This window comes from Ursus maritimus, unplaced genomic scaffold, assembly GCF_017311325.1.
Source record: "Ursus maritimus isolate PB19 unplaced genomic scaffold, ASM1731132v1 scaffold_19, whole genome shotgun sequence".
NCBI lineage: Eukaryota > Metazoa > Chordata > Mammalia > Carnivora > Ursidae > Ursus > Ursus maritimus.
In genome coordinates, this window is record NW_024424341.1 from 47,147,716 (window position 1) to 47,165,227 (window position 17,512).

General features: G+C 41.1%; 2 protein-coding genes across 2 annotated transcripts in view; both read right to left on the reverse strand.

Annotated features, from left to right (window-relative positions):
- Positions 1-1,575, reverse strand: part of LOC103672919 (zinc finger protein 85-like) — a 31,543-nt gene extending 29,968 nt beyond the window's left edge. Inside the window, exon 1 of the mRNA XM_008701622.2 lies at positions 1,490-1,575. Within this exon, the coding sequence (XP_008699844.2) occupies positions 1,490-1,575 (86 nt within the window). The remainder of the gene's footprint in view (positions 1-1,489) is intronic.
- A 1,037-nt stretch (positions 1,576-2,612) lies between these two features.
- The window catches only part of LOC103672920 (zinc finger protein 420-like), a 17,687-nt gene continuing 2,787 nt past the window's right edge, over positions 2,613-17,512 (reverse strand). Inside the window, 4 exon segments of the mRNA XM_040632997.1 lie at positions 2,613-5,557; positions 14,591-14,595; positions 15,138-15,233; positions 15,728-15,854. Of these exon segments, the coding sequence (XP_040488931.1) occupies positions 4,229-5,557; positions 14,591-14,595; positions 15,138-15,233; positions 15,728-15,854 (1,557 nt within the window). The 3' untranslated portion in view covers positions 2,613-4,228.

The following is a 17,512-nucleotide window of genomic DNA, read 5'->3' on the forward strand; positions in this document are numbered from 1 at the left end:
TGCCACTGTGACATAGGGAGGTAGGGATTTAGAATTTCGAAACAGCAGGTTTATATTCACAGGAAATAGGAGGAAATGTATGTCAAACAATGGCTTACCACTCCTTGCAGTCAACCCTTTATGATCTAAAAAGTTAATTTCTGGTATCAACTCTCTTCTCAATAGATGATTTAGGAAAGACATCAGAGTACAAAACTGATGGCAAAGAAAGAATTCTTGAGAGGTCTTTGGTGCAAAAATGTGGTTTTATAAAAGGAGGAGGACAGGACCTGTGGGCAGAAAGAGCTGCACGGGGGTCAAGAGGAGTGTCCCATTATCTACTTTTAGTTGGAAAGTTGTTGGAGATAGGTTAAGCGTCCCAGGTATTCAGGAAACAAGGTTTCCAGGACCTTGAGGGGGCTAGCTATTGTTAGGAAGGGCCATTTATTACTGTTTAGTAAAAACTCAGTCATGAGACCCTTCAGATGTATATCAGTGGGTCATATGTTTGGAGAATGATTGCCAACATGTGTCTTGGGAGGGGAGAGATAAAGGAAGTTTCCAAAGGAGTTTTTGTATGTTAAAGGAAACTTATAGGATCCTGGGGGTTGGGCTAAAAGATTGATTGCCTTTTGCCCTTGCCAAGTATGAAGTTGGAGGCAGTTCAGTCTCTGGAGTTAGGTCACTCTGAGAGTTTCTGAATTTGGGAGAATCAGGAAGGGAGAAAAGATAAATGTTTCCATTTCTTTGCCAAGGTGTGTTTTGTGCAACGGCTGCAAGTTAGGCAATCTAAAACAAAAAATTTCTTAGATCTATAAAACACGATACTTTCCTAAGGTTTTTCTTTACATTCTACTTAGTTAACATACACAGTAATATTTGTTTAAGCTGTATAATAGTGATTGTACAATTCCATATAACACTCTGTGCTCATCACAGGGCCAGTGCTTAACTCCCATCACTTATTTAATGCATCCACCTAGCAAACTCCAGTCTGGCTACCATTGAGTTGTTCTCGAAAGTTAAGAGTCTGTTTCTTGGTTTGCCTCTCCCTTTCTTTTTTACCTGTTGCTCATTCGTTTTGTTTTTTGAATTCCAAATGAGTGAAATCATATGATGCTTGTCTTTCTCTGCCTTATTTCACATAGCAAAATACTTCCTAGCTCCATTCATGTTGTTGTAAAAGGCAAGATTTAATTCCTGGTAGGGTGATACATATTACTTTCAAAAAAAAAAAACAAAACACACACACACACACACACATATACGATCTTCCTTATTCATTGCGGAGTCAATGAACATGGGATGTACTGTTTGAAGCAGAAATGCTCACTGCCTCTCACTGCTGAATTGCTCCTCCAACAACTCCGAGCCATGCAAAGAGCCAGAGCCTGGGACTATACACGTTACAGCACTGAGGAAAGGGAGGAAGGTCCCGCACAGCAGCAAAGCACCTTCCCTGAAAGGTCACCCAACTACAGTGCATCTTACCTTGCCTGGGGTTACCTACCTGGGACACGAGTGCTTGGGGGCAACCACAGCACACACTTGCCGATCCAGTCTATGGCACGGTCCAGAAGGCTTCTTCATCTCCATGATACCAGGTGACACTTTAGAGCTATGCTCAAATGGCTGCATCATCCAGTACCCTCCTCCATCCCTGTCACTGACCTAGGCCTGGGAAAATACAGTCATCACTGACATCCAACAGCGTTAGTCCTCAGTAAGACACAGGAGATCAATCAAATCTTCAAGATAAAGCAGGACTTCCCTAGTCCCGAGAAACCCACATTTGCCAGTTCGTTTTCCCCATGACATGTATTCATCAGAGGACACCACCAAGAGCTGTCTCTGCCTTTGCAGTCACTAAAAGGAGCCACGTCTGGGTCCCTCCCCACATTGCAAAGACTTCTTTACATTTCCTTTTAATAGGTCTCTTTCTAAGGACGCTGCCTTCATCAAAGTTTACATAGATTCACATCCCACATCCCCATGCTCAATATCCGAATACATACCCACTGGCCTTCCAGCTCTCTAATCACAGTAAAGCTTTTACTGAGGACACTGTCTCCACAACATGGGCAAAAAAGAATGGTTGTGGTGCCTATGGAGCTGGAAACCAAAATGAGGAAAATACAACTGGAGATGTGGAGACAACTAGGACACGAAACAAGTAGTTCTTCTCCTACATCCAGGGAGTCAGTTGGGCAACTTGGGACAGTTGTCCTCCTCCACATGCTCGTTCTTCATCTTAGATATTTTCTACCTCTTACCTGGGCTACCATACCACTCCTCTTGGGATAGATGTCTCTTTCTTAGGGGGTATCTATTACACACGCAGCGTGGTCATATGCGCATGTGTACTTCACAGACACATCAAAACAACACCTCAGTGTACGAAGTGGGGCACATACGTTAATTTGGGGCCACGGTGCAGTGCTTTAGAGTCCCAAGGCTAAGTCCAGAACATGCCATTCCAACTACAACAGGTTTAGGGAAGCTCTGTGGGGGTCTTCTCTAAGGGACAGGGGAGGGAAAGCATAGGGGGAAAGGAGAGATGGTGGCTCACAAGGATGGATTGCAGATGTCGTATCAGAAGTTCCCTTAACTTGTGACTGTAGCACTTTGTCTCGGGAATGCACAGTGAGAAGGACTCCTGTCAGTGCAAGGCCCCTGTGAAAGTAGTGGCTACACAGAATGATGCCAAGCAGCAGGATGATGGAATATGTCAGCTAAGACTTCAACAATACCTCCACATGACATACCTCTGTAATATACCTGTACTAACATCCTGGTATTCACAAAGAGGAGAAAATCATGACAGACTAGGCAAAAATAATCACACATCACTTAAACCTCAGACCAGAGCAAATGGATTCCTAGGTATATTATTCTACTCCATTACCAAATAGGTGATTGATTCAAAAAGTCACCTACAACCTTAAATAAGAGAGGTTAACACTGGAGGTAGGATACACATTATTCATTACGCATCCATGTCAATACATTAAAAACCAGTAAGTTTTATTAATGAAAATGTATTAAGGCTGGTGATGGGTATTAAGAGGGCACATATTGCATGGTGCACTGGATGTTATATGCAAGTAATGAATCATGGAACATTGCATCAAGAACTGGGGATGTACTGTGTGGTGACTAACAAAATAAATATTTAAAAAAAAAGAAAATGTATTAAGTTCACACAAAGACTAAGTTATGCATTTCAAATCCAGTCTATTATCACCATTCAAAATACAGAATACACACGTGAAAAAGCATTCAAGTTGTTAGAAGAATGTGGGAGTACTGATTTCCATCCACTTCAAGACTGAGGTCATTCTTAGGACATGTGTATGTACAACTGCACGGCATTGTAGGAAAGAGTTAGCTCTCCTCTTTCAGTTATCTGTCAGGATTTCTTCCTTTCAACCACATCAAGTCATACTCTCTAAGGACTGCACTTATGAAGATACATGGGTAGTTTACTAAACTGCCACCACTTTTTCCTTAAAGAACAATTAGTAAAACCTTGTATTTCTAATCGGAGGAAGTTCTCTAGTTTTGATATATAGAGAAGTATGTGTTCTGAACACAGATTTCATGGTAACTTACATCAATGTTATAACCATAAGTAGCATCTCCATTGAGATTGACTTCGTACGTTATATATTATACCGTCCTTCATATTCCATGGAAAATTAGGGATACAGGAGTCCCACCGAATGTGGCGAGGTGTCTAGTATCATTGATGTAGCAACAATCAGCCTCATGGTCTTACACAAACAATAATTTTCTTAAGTGATTTCAGAGTAAAATACATTAATATTGTTAGTCACAAATATCAAATAGGGCTGATGTAAGAAATAAAGAAACCACACATTGAAATTAATTATATATATGTACAATGGTCCACTAAAACTGTTGAAATATAATGGCATATACATTTTCTAAGTGTTCAAGTTTGACTTTTCCTTATAAGAACTATTTCATACAGAGTCATGTCTGAATAGTGAATAATGTATTCCTTTTACTTGATTTCTGTAACATTTATTGGCATTTGATGTTCAATTAAATAGTTTTCTAAACATTCATATCTTTCAATTTACCTACTTTAACGCACTCTCTGGTATTTGCTCTAGTGTGTAGTAAAATGAAGGTCTTTCCACATTATGTTCCAAGGGTTTGAATCTAGTACGCATTTTGTGATATTGAGGAAGGACTGAATTCCAGAAAAGGTACAGTTTTGCTCCTACATGGTAACTATGATGTTGACACTTCCGGTGAGAGGTTGTACACATTCTTTACATTTGTATAGTGACTCTCCTGTATGCAATCTCTGCTAAGGCATGAGGGGTGAGCAGTGCTTAAGTGTTTTCTCACATTCCTTACATTGGTAAGGTTTCTACCTCGTATGAATTCTGTGATGTTTAGTAAGGACTGAGTTGCTGCAAAAGGCCTTACCACATTCTTGACACTTGTAAGGTCTCTCTCCAGTATGAGTTCTACTGTGCTGACTAAGGGTTGAGCGCCTCCTAAAGGCCTTGCCACATTCTTGACATTTGTAAGGTTTCTCTCCTGTATGAATTCTCTGATGTCGAGTAAGACTTAAATGCCTACTTAAGACCTTGCCACATTCTTTACATTTGTAAGGTTTCTCTCCAGTATGAATTCTGTGATGTTGAATGAGGGTTTTGTGGTGGTTAAAGGCCTTCCCACATTCTTGACATTTGTAAGGTTTCTCTCCAGTATGAATTCGGCGATGTTGAGTAAGCTTGGAGCTTTGGTTAAAGGCCTTGCCACATTCTTGACATTTGTAAGGTTTCTCTCCAGTATGAATTCGGCGATGTTGAGTAAGCTTGGAGCTTTGGTTAAAGGCCTTGCCACATTCTTGACATTTGTAAGGTTTCTCTCCTGTATGAATTCGGTGATGTTGAGTAAGGTCCGAGGGCCATTTAAAGGCCTTGCCACATTCTTGACATTTGTAAGGTTTCTCTCCAGTATGAATTCTCTGATGTTGAGTAAGGACTGAGGGCCAGTTAAAGTCCTTGCCACATTCATTACATTTGTAAGGTTTCTCTCCAGTATGAATACTGTGATGCTGAATGAGGGTTTTGTGGTGGATAAAGGCCTTGCCACATTCTTGACATTTGTAGGGTTTCTCTCCAGTATGAATTCGGTGATGTTGAGTAAGCTTGGAGCTTTGGTTAAAGGCCTTGCCACATTCTTGACATTTGTAAGGTTTCTCTCCAGTATGAATTCTCTGATGTTGAGTAAGGTCCGAGGGCCATTTAAAGGCCTTGCCACACTCTTGACATTTGTAAGGTTTCTCTACAGTATGAATTCTGTGATGTTGAATGAGGGTTTTGTGGTGGTTAAAGGCCTTCCCACATTCTTGACATTTGTAAGGTTTCTCTCCAGTATGAATTTGGTGATGTTGAGTAAGCCTGGAGCTTTGGTTAAAGGTCTTGCCACATTCTTGACATTTGTAAGGTTTCTCTCCAATATGAATTCTCTGATGATTACTAAGCTTTGAGAGCCACTTAAAGGACTTGCCACATTCTTTACACTGGTGAGATTTCTCTCCAGTATGGATTTGCCTATGTCTCTTTAGTGATGAACAGTCCTTAAAAGTTTTACCACATTCTTCACATTTATATATTTCCTCTCCAGTATGAATTCCCTGATGCTGAGATAGTGATACGTGGCAGTCAAAGGATTTACCACATTCCTTAAAAATGTAAGTTTTCTCTCCCCTGGGGATGATCTTATTTATATTTAGTCTTGATGATTGACTAAATACTGTCTCTGGTTTATTACAGCTCAATGGGTTTCTTCCCTCATGAATTCTCTGATCATCACCAACACTGGAGGACTGGTTAAGAGCTTTCCCACATTCATTATACTCATGAGGATTCTCTCCCAAAGGGAGACTCTTATGTATAACAAGGTTACAGGTTTTAGTAAAGCCTTCCCCAGGTTTATGACATTCATAATGGTTCTCTGGAAACCCAGTCCTCACACATCTATGAACACTGGAGCCCTGGTTAAATGTTTTCTCAGAGTCACTGCATTGAGCACTTCTGTCTCCATTGAAAGGGCTCTGGTAATTCTGTGGGGTCGACCCCTCAGTGAAGCACCTCTCATATGGACCCCACTTAGTACTTTCTTCATTTCTCAATCTCTGATTATCAGAAATCTTTGATCGGAAGGTCAAGCCAATCCTCTTCTCAAAATGGTTCAAATAATCATTTTCAGCATGGACAAGGTAACTTTCCAGATTTTCCAAACTGTCTATCCACAAATAGTTATCTTTGAATATCTGGTTAGAGCTTTTGCTTACAGAAACACACTGCTTTGCAGAAATAGCTGACTTAAAAAGGGAGGTTTTCCACAATGTTTTATATCCTTCACCGTTTGGGACAGTGAGATTCTTATGAAGGGCAGTTATCTTGATTTGGGTCTGTCCTCCAGGAAATCTATGATGTCGTGCACTGTCCCCATCATTGTCCCAGTCTGTACTTAAGGGTAAAATCTCAACAGCACTATTTTTATATCTATACATTGATACTTTTTGGGAAGAACCTTCTATGCTTGGCATTAGCAGGGAACTCTGGGTGTCATGTGAAGATATAGCTGAAAGATATCAAATAAAAGTAAAATGATTACAGTTATTACTTTCAGATGAACATATTGATGACTTCTAATATAGATGCTTCAAGTCATTCAGACAATGTCAGAAAGATGCCTGAGAAGGAATCATTAGGACATGACATCTCCATGGACACATAACATTGCATACAACGTACTGACCACATATCCTAATAAATAATTCTTTGGTATTGTCATGGTGCAGCACAAATCACTTTCCTGTATCTCTAATAATCAGGAAAAGTGTCACATGAGCCCAAAATAAGTAGAACGATGGATATTTAAACAGAAAGGTGAAATGATCAAAACAGGATATAGTAAAAATAGGAACATATCGACAATCGGAATAGTTGTTTGTCAGGAAAGAACAACACTGGCAGCCCACTAACTAAATTAATTAAGAATAAAAGAGAAAAGACCAACTAAAACAAGGGTGAAAAATTAAAGCAGACACAGTATAACTGACCATAGGAATAAAAGTAATTATAAGAGGCAACGATGGATAATCAGTGCCCACAAATTGATACCAAAAGATGAGTATAAATTTCAAAAAAGGTGTAACAATTTAGACTCCACCAGTCAGAAATATAAAAAAATCACAACTCATTTACAACCACGAAACAGAAATGAAGGAGGCATTAAAAAAAAAAAAAGAAAAACAGAGCTGCCTGGGTGCCTCGGTCATTAGGCATCTGCCTTTGGCTCAGGGCCTGATCCCAGGGTCTTGGGATCAAGCCCTGCATCAGGTTCCCTGCTCTGCTGGGATCCTGCCTCTTCCACTCCCACTCCCACTCCCACTGCTTGTGTTCCCTCTCTCTCTGGCTGTCTCTCCCTCTCTCTCTCTCTCTCTCTGTCAAAGAAATAAATAAAATCTTTAAAAACAAACAAAAAAAAATCTTAACAAAGAAAGATGTGTGCCAGATGAATTCAATGAATATTCAAATGGACACTTAAGGAGAAAGTACTTCAAATCTCCTCAAACATATCCAAGGAGTGAAGATGACAGAAATTAGCAAGACACTGTCTCTGGGGTACCAGCATTACCAGGTTATCCGAGCCAGAGGAAGACACGACAAGTAAAGAAGGTTACAGACCACAACCTGTGGGGAATATTCACTCAAAGTCCACAATAAAATAGAACAAAATGCATCAAGCACATTTCCCCATTTTGCAAGGTAATCAAGGGGGAAATCACCCTGGAATTATGGGTGTTCCCACATATGCAAAACCATAAAGGGAAGAGCCCACATTAACGGAATGAGGATCAAAAATGACAGGATCATATTAAGTGAGACAGAATACCAATATGGGCATATTGGACATGTCATGTGAAAAACAGAGTAGAGAGAGAAGGAAACCCCTCAACCTACTGAAGGCCATGCATGTATGAAAAGCTGAAATCCAACATATTCAATAGTAAAAGACTGCAAGCTTCTCCTCTATGAACAGAAACAAGGTAAAGAAGTGACCGCACCACTGCCTTTGAACATAGTACTGGATATTCTAATGAGAACAATTATGCAACTAAAAATACACAGAAGGAATCCAAATTGAAAAAGAAACAGTAAAATTATCTCTCTTCACAAATGACATGGTTATAGAATTCCGTAAGACATTTTATTTTAATTTTTTCACTGGTTTTTTGGTTATTGTTTGTATTATTTATTTCTGCCAGTTTTTCCCTACTGGACTTTCCATTTTCAATTTTTTTAAATATTATACAATACAGAGTTAAGAAAAATTTTGGGGGGCGCCTGGGTGGCTCAGTCGTTAAGCGTCTGCCTTCGGCTCAGGGCATAATCCCAGCGTTCTGGGATCGAGCCCCACATCAGGCTTCTCCAATGGGAGCCTGCTTCTTCCTCTCCCACTCCCCCTGCTTGTGTTCCCTCTCTCGCTGGCTGTCTCTCTCTCTGTGTCAAATAAATAAATAAAATCTTTAACAAAAAAAAAAAAATTTTTGGAATAAACAGCTTCCACCAGAAGAACTAGAAAAGGAAGACCCTTAGATGAAATTTGGTAGAGGAACGAAATAACACAGAAAATTCTGAAATAGTGTTCCTGGGTGGCTCAGTCATTAAGCGTCTGCCTTCGGCTCAGGTCATGATCCCAGCGTCTTGGGATCGAGCCCCGTATCAGGCTCCCTGCTCGGCGGGGAGCCTGCTTCTCCCTCTCCAACTCCCCCTGCTTGTGTTCCCTCTCTGTCTCTCACTGTCAAATAAATAAATAAAATCTTAAAAAAAAAATTCTGAAATAAATAAAATAGATACCAGATTAACACTAACAGAACATTGAAAGTAATGCTCATTTTAAAAAACAAAATAAGTAAAAGTGGCAATGCTTTAACTACATAAACCATTATATACTAACAAATCAGGTAACTTAGAAGAGAAACCCAGGTAATTCCTAAAAATAGACAAGTTATTAAGACTTGCATGAGGCAAACCTCACGGAGAAGGGCAGTCCTAACAGATCACGGTTGGGGGGTGGGGCTTGGTGTAAGAAAGGCAGACAGCCCGTGTCCTCACTGAGTGGGGCTCTGTGTTTATGCCAAGGAGGAGAGGGAAAGGGTACCATCCAACTCCTGTGTTCTTGGAGACACATGTCACTGAATGTCTCCTCTCAGAAAAGGGCTCCTAGGCTAGTGAAACCCCACGGTGTGGCCCAGGTGTTCTTCAGATGGCTGTTTCCATGGTGTCTGCCCCCAGGCTGTTCGCCTGTCTTCTCTCCAGGAGCACACACACTGCCCTCTTGGCTCTGGCTCATCCAAACCTGCTGACCACTACAACTCCAGGCTTTAAGACGTGCTAGTTACGAGAACTCGAGAAATTCAGCCCCTCTCCTTTTCCAAGCCAATGGCTTTGGGGAAACCTTCTGCTTATGCATTCCCCTGAGTGCTCCTCTGTCATGCCACCTACTCCGCAACCAGGGCTCCTGCCCTCCAGAGCACGGTACTCCCGATACTCCTTATGCTCCCTTTCTCCCTAAACCATGTCTCCAAACTAGTGACTTTGTTTAATTAGTTGCTTAGTAGAACCCCTGGCCATTAGATGGTGAGCCATGGTTCAATACAAGAAAAAAAAACTAACATTTAAAAAAATCATTCATGACAATCTTTATCAAAATCTCAGCAATAAAAAAAAAATCTTACAAATACTGAAAGAGAGGAAGGAATACACTCAAAACCATTCTAGGAGGTCAGCGTTACCCTGATACCAACACGGGATAAACACAACACCAAAAGAAAAAAGCTAGTTTATCTGATACAAGTTTTGCTACTCTGGCTTTCTTTTGACATCCATTTGCATGTACAAAATCCCAAAGGCAGTCAAAAGAAAAAAAGAAACACACTGAAAATAATTATCCCTCGCTAGATACCCATCTCCCCCTGGATCCTTTCAGGTACATTAATAAATAGAGTTAACCACGGAATAACATGCTTTTGATCAGAAGGGTCCACTTACACACAGCTGAGTTTGTTTTCATAAATACAGGGCACTACTGTACATGTGTTTTCTCTTCATTATGACGCCTGAATATTTCCTCAAATTACTTCATTATAAAGATATGGTATATACCACAGACCACATACGAATGGGATGACTGACTTTAATGTTGTAGGTAAGGCTTGTGGTCAGCAACAGGCTCCTTCCATGCTAATGTAGGTATGGCTTTCAGTTTGGGGGACTCCAAAGATATGCAGAGATTTTCAACTGTGGAGGGGTTGGCAACTCTCATGCCTACATTATCCACAGCTAAAATGCAAATGGATCTAGTTGTTTTCTCTCTATAAGAAATACTCTGAGGAAGATCCTGTCTGAGGGGCGCCTGGGTGGCTCAGTCGGTTAAGTGCCGGCTCAGGTCATGATCTTAGGGTCCTGGGATCCAGCCCAGCGACACATCAGGCTCTGGGCTGGGGGGAGGGGGGTGTTGTCTGTTTCTCCCTCTCCCCCTGCCCCTCCCCTGCTCATGCTCTCTCTCAAATAAATAAAATCTTTTATTTTAAGATTTTATTTATTTGTCGGGGAGGAGAGAGAGTACAAGCAAAGGAGAAGGAGGCAGGGGGAGCAGCAGGCACCCCACCGAGCAAGGAGCCCGATGTGGGGCTCGATCCCAGGACCCTGGGATCATGACCTGAGCCAAAGGCAGATGCTTAACAGACTGAGCCACTCCGATGTCCCTCAAATAAATAAAATCTTAAAAAAAGATCATATCTGAAAAGTAGCTTTGATTTATTTTCTGTTGTGAATTCTCTGATGTTATTTAGATTTGCTTTCCATTACAGTTTACCCATTGTTTACGTCCTTTCTGTTTCAGCCTTTTATAAAGACTTTTTTTCTGACGTGCGTATTAAAAACAAAGGTCTTGCATCCATTTTCCGTTTCTAGGGTTTCTACCCAGTATGCTCTCTGTGAGGTTCAGTAAGGGTACAGTTCCAGGAAAAGACTGTGCCAACGTTCTTGACAATTGCAAGGCATCTCAACCGGATGTATCATCTCATGAGGACTAGCTTTGATTAGGAATTAAATGCCTTGCCTCGCTCTTTACAGTTAGGGGCTCTCTCCACTACGCACCCTCTGCCGTTCACAGAGTTGACCGTTCTGCTTACAGGCTTGGTCTCATTTTATGTTACATCTGCCAGACTTCTCCCAACAGGTCTTACCGTAGCTTGCTAAGTTCCGAGTGGTACTTAAGGGCTTGGGCACAGTTTATATACATTTCTTCCTATTATAAAATCTCTGCTGGTGACTGCGTTTCGAACACAAGTTAAAAGCTTTGCCACAGTTACTCACACATTCTAGTCTTCTCTCCAGGGAGGACACAATGATGTTCAGTGAGAGCTGAGCTTCCTAAGACCCCCACACTGACTACCTTTACCCCGGTTCTCCGGATACAGTTCTCTGATGTCTACTGGAATTTTACCCTTGGTTAACATTTTTCACAGAATAACTGCATTGGTAGTTCTCTCTCCATTAGAGAGACCTCTGCAATTAAGGAAGACAGAGTCCTCACTAGAGTACAGAACACGTAAAACCTTGCTCCACAGGAAGTATTATGTGATAACTACTGGATAGTGACGTTTCAATAAAGACCCTCCTGTGTGTATCAAAATTAGAGGCTTTAGAACAAGAAGGATGATGATTATACGTTGGTGGGAAAATAATGAACCTTCTGAACAGAACTTCCCAAATCTTTCACATTTAGAATTTTTATCTTCATTTTCAAATATCGAACTTTCGGAAATATTTCCCTGAATAATTAATCCAATCATAGATTTGAAATGCTTTGAAGGATTACTTTCACTACAGAATAGGCGACTCCCCAAGATTTCTAGATGTCCTTTCAGAAAAATTTATTGGTTTTTTAAAAAAGATTTTATTTTTATTTATTAATTTGACACAGAGAGAAAGAGAGAACAGAAGCAGGGGGAATGGCAGACAGAGGGAGAAGCAGGCTTAGGGAGCAGGAAGCCTGAAGCGGGGCTCGATAGGACCCTGGGATCATGACCTGAGCTTAAGGCAGACGCTTAATGACTGAGCAATCCAAGCACCCCAAGATTTATGTTTCAAAAAGTGGATTTGGGTCCTTGCATTCAAAGACAGCATTCTGCAAATATAAATGACTTAGAGGGGGTTTTCCCCCAAACGATTTATATCCTTCATCTCTTCTGGCAGTAGGATTTCATTATAACTGTCCCAGTATCCATCATAACATCCTTCCTGCCCCTCACTAGCCCCCTACACCTTCCCGGTCATTCGTTAAGTATAAATACTCAGGGCCACTCCTTCCACATCTTCCCATATCACTCTATGCAAAGAATCTTCTTTGCCAACATGCCTAGGGTGTTATCGAAAGACACAACTAAAAGACGTAAAATAAGACATCCCACTTACTATACTCACACACATACCAAATTAATACCCATCCTAGGACAGCAACCAAATGGAGAAATAAGAACCACTAGGACACTGCACCCCCATGCAGACAAAAAATGGACCAAATTACCTTTTAGATGGAACCAGAATTCAGTTAGGAGAACATAGCACCCCCAGGCGAGTACAAATGAAGAAGACACATTAAAGGAACACTTTCTAGATGAAATAAAAGGAGTCTAAACAGTAACTGAAACCACACGAGAGCATAAAGCTCTCTGCTAAACATAAATATTTAGACAATTATACAAACCTGTAGTGCTGGGATTAGATACCAGTCTCGTTTACTTCTGCTACAGAATTTTGTTTTACAGAAAGTATAAAAATCATCAATGTAGGTAATAAGGTACACAACATAAAAGACAGAATTTGTGATCTCGGAAACAAAGTGGGTGCAGGGGTGGAGACAGGAAGAAGAGTTTTGTGTGTGATGGACAATATGAATTTTAACTGTTTGTTTTACCTCTAAGTTGTTCTAAGGAATCTGTAAGGTAACCACAGTGAAAATACAGAAGACACAAAAGTTAATGAGAAAGGTACCAAGGCATATCATGGGTGTAACACAACAACTGAAGATAAAATGTAATATGAAAACATGATACAGAGGTATAAAATGTTTCAAAATTATTTTGAATTCAAGAAAGTCTTTCTCTCATGCAAAGAGAATAAAAACCCACCAACAAATACATGATGAAATTAATTCTATGTTTATGACAACTCACCTAGGTATAGTACAACAGTCACTGACCACTAACCAAGGAGAAAAATAACCAGCAGGACTCAGAGTGTGTATGTGTGATAATACAAATACAAGACAAACACACACATAATTTTATTGACAAAAAGCAAAAGCTCATTCTTTCTTGAGTTATACTCACATGGTCTTGAAATGTACTGAGTTGAAAATTCTCGTCCTGTAAAAAATACGCAGGTAAAACCGAATCCACAACTAACTAATGTTGTGCAAAGACCCAGAGAAAGACAAAATTTAACCCAAGAAAAAGACTGATGTAGTACATAGAAGAAAAACTTCCATATAACTATAATTTTAAACTGTGTCCATGTACCCATGAAAAACAAGCATTAGATTGGCATGTCTTCATTGACCATAAAATTGTAAAGAACAGTCAATAAAATTGATCATAAAAAGCTGTAAATGAAAATTTTATGAACACTTAAAAAGCTTGAAAGAAACGTATTACATTATTAATATATTCCTCCTCCTACACAGAATCTAAAGCCATAATCCATTCTTTAAAGCAGAGGAAACATCTTCATTTCTAAATAAACAAAAACCATGAAAACTGTAAGATATGCTGACGCTGTACATGAATTAACATTTGGGATTAAATTCTGATACATTCTGAGGAAAGTAGAAGAAAAACCTAATGATGAATTTCCCAAGAAGTAAAATTACATTACTGAACAAAAGGATTTTTCAAATACAGGGATGTGGGGTCCTAGGTGGCTTAATCACCTAAGTGTCTGCCTTCGGCTCAGGTCATGATCTCAGGCTGCTGGGATCCAGCCCCACATTGGGATCCCCGCTCAGCAGGGTGTCTGCTTCTCCCTCTCCTTCTGCCCTTCCCCTGCTCATTCTCTGTCTCGCTCAAATAAAAAAAAATCATTAAAAGATATATATGGGAATTTTACTAATTATCTAACTCACTTCTTAGAAAGCACATGCCCATGTCATATCAGAACTTTTGACCTAAAAAGTGCAGAGCTAAATCTCATCTATAACTAATTAGAAAATACACATGGCAACGTCACAAGAACTTCCTAGAAGACAGAATTATAAAATGATGCAATTACTAAAAAATAAGGTAATGACTGAGACTTTATTAAAGGCTACGAGTTCTGAGTCTCTAAACGTGCTAGTTCCCCAACAGCATTATTTATGTAGGAACTCTAGAAACAAACAGAGACATTACATTATTTCACCACTGAGAAATGGAGCTCATAGAGTGGAAACTTCTGTATTAGTTAATCCGGAAAAAAAAATGAATTTTTGAAGAGAAATACAATTGTACAGTTCCTCATTTTAGGGACTGCTTTGTTATTTGATGAAGTTACTGAGTCTCAATTTTATAAGGTTAAGATTAAAGCCTCCATAACATGGGAAAGCATACACTGAAAACATTAGAAATCTGTCTCTAGTGTTGTAGGAATTTCTGCACCAAACCCCAATGAGCATACAACTATCTTGACCTACTTCTCCCGTGATGAAAAACAGAATTTACACAGGGCTTAGCACAGAAATAGGGAGATTTCCCCAGGGCCCTCACAGCAATGGAGAAGCAATCAGATTAAGGAGGACCTCCCACTCCAAGGAGAGTCTCCTGGCCCTCCCTGTGCATGTGATGGACCATCACTGGAGCTGAAGGAGAATCCCTAGAGAATGTACAAGCTTGATAATGTTGGATAGCAAATGTCTCTCTGTGAGAGAGAGAAATAAAACTGGGCGTCTCCAACTGATTTTCATTCAAGGACAGCTACTTGAACCACTGCTTAAGGTCTATCTTCCTCCTTCAGACTTGGACCTCCCCTCCTCCATCTGCCTCATTCAGTCCCACCTACCCGGATGGAAGGCTCGGGTCTCCTTTCTCTTCACATCCCAGAGCTGCTTCTCTTGCTCCAAAAACATGATCAGGTCTGGCTTTGAGAGAATGAAGCCTGTTTACGAGGCAAAGGGAAAACAACTATTGCTACAGATTCTAACGTTCCGTCAGGATTGTGTTCAGTAGAGAAGAGAGGACACTGCAGCATCTAGAAAATGGTTTCTCAAAGGCTGCTGCCGAACTTTCCCGGTAGAACACACAGGAGGCATTTCTGATGCTCACGTCCTGACCTCCACTTCCAAGTAGCAGACGTAATAAGAAGTGGAAATTTCAGTTTAAGATGTGGGCAGTCCCGTGCTACGGCACTCAATGTTTAGAACTGCCACTCAGCTACAGAAGTGATGCTGTTCCCTTCAGGAAGGGGAAGCTAAGGCTGAAAAGAACACATCATGAAGATTTTTCTGTACATCTACAGAACCCTACTTGTTTCCCTTTCTACCTGGATCTGAATTCCAGGCATTCAAAGAGGAATCTTCCAAGAGACAGTCTTCACAGGAAGGAAGAAAACCCCGAGTGTGGCTTGGGACATCTGGAAGGAGTCATCCTCACCCAAGAACAGGAGGTGTCCGTAGTTCTCCAGCATCACGTCCCTGTACAGTTCCCGCTGCGTGTGGCTCAGGCATCCCCACTCCTCCTGGGAGAATTCTATGGCCACGTCCCCAAATGTCAGCAGTCCCTGCAAGACATACCACCGTCACCAAGTGGCCATTGACAGAGTTCACAACAGTTCCTAAGATGAAAGAGGGAGTGTCATTACTGGAACCAAACCCGACCTTTCCTTCTCCGTGACATGAGTGTGGAGTAGAAGAAAAACCTATGCGACAGAGGGCTGACTGAGAACTTTCTCTCACAGAAGTCAACTATATGAACTACACAGAGCGGAGAGCCCTCCTTGTCGGGATGTGGGAGAGGAGCCACTGGTCAAGAAAGAATTCTTGAAATGTTTTTGATGTGAAATGTTGGGGTTCTGGATTGAATGATGAGGAATGAATTGCTGAGGTATCTGTGGTGCAAAAAATTTGGTCTTAAAGCCCGGGGAGGGGACCGGAGGGTGCAAAGAGCTACACTGAAGTTGTGAGCAGTGACGGATTATAACCTTTCAAGTGGGGAGGAGGTGAGGGATAACACAAATCTCTAAGGAATTTGGAAGCGTGTTTCCAGGACCCTGAGGGCCTAGCTGGTGTGATGATGAGGTCACTTAAGGTCTGGTAATACCTCTGTCATGAGACCCTTCAGATATTTATCAGTGAGCCATATACTTGTAGGATGATGGCCAACATACATTTGGGTGTTAGATAGAGGAAGTTTCCAAAGGGATTTTCATATGTTAGAGAGGATTTTCAGGATCCTGAAGGTCTGGCTATTGTCAAGCTAAGGCTGCTCTTTGCTTCCAAAAAACATTAACATTGAGGAGGTTGTGAATTCCCTGAGGAATGTCATACTCTGCCTATCTCAGGCATTTATCAAAGGGATCTGAAGTTGAAGGAAATCTAATTTTATCCACACTTCTTTTGACTTTGTTCTCCTCAGAAACTACAACCAAGGGGCACCTGGATGGCTCCGTTGGCTAAAGGTTTGCCTTCAGCTCAGGTCAGGATCTCAGTCTCCTGGGATTGAGCCGCGAGTTGGGCTCCCCACTCAGTGGAGAATCTGCTTCTCCCTCTTCCCTCTTTCCTCACGCATGTGCTCCATGTCTGTCTCAAATAAGAAAATGTTAAAAAAAAAGAGAAAAAAAAAAAACTACTAGCAAGAGAAACTCAGAAGATTGAAGTTTACATCTGAAATGTGATAGTTTCTGCATATTGCTCAGTGTATTATGTTCCTTACAAGGGATGAGAGGGACAATATGAACGTTACAGGGGAGGAACCTGGCAGAGAGCAGCAAGCCAATGAAAGAAGTTATCCGCTGAACAGAAACAAATTGGCATTAGTGCCTAAGGCACACCAAAGGACACAGCATCACTGGTGTTTTCTTGTGGTCTGAAAACAGGAATTCAGAATACAAATCTAATTATGAAAACACAGTGGATATACACACAGTTCAGTCACCTACAGTTTCTGCAGAGGCTGCTTTTAGGTAAGAAGCCTTGAGCAAAGGAACTGAGAAAGGGCCCCCCGGGACCCCCAGGCTGAGTCCAGACAGGCCCAACAGGGGACCCATCTCAACATGACCATAGGCCCTAACTAACCAATGGGCTACCGACAACCAGGTACAGAGACCAGAAACGGGAAAAGACCCGAAGTCCCCATAACACCTCACCTTCCCCCTTTTAAGAAAAACCCCCACCCACTGCTCCTTGCAGACAGCCTCTCCTCTGCTGTCCTGCCTGCTGC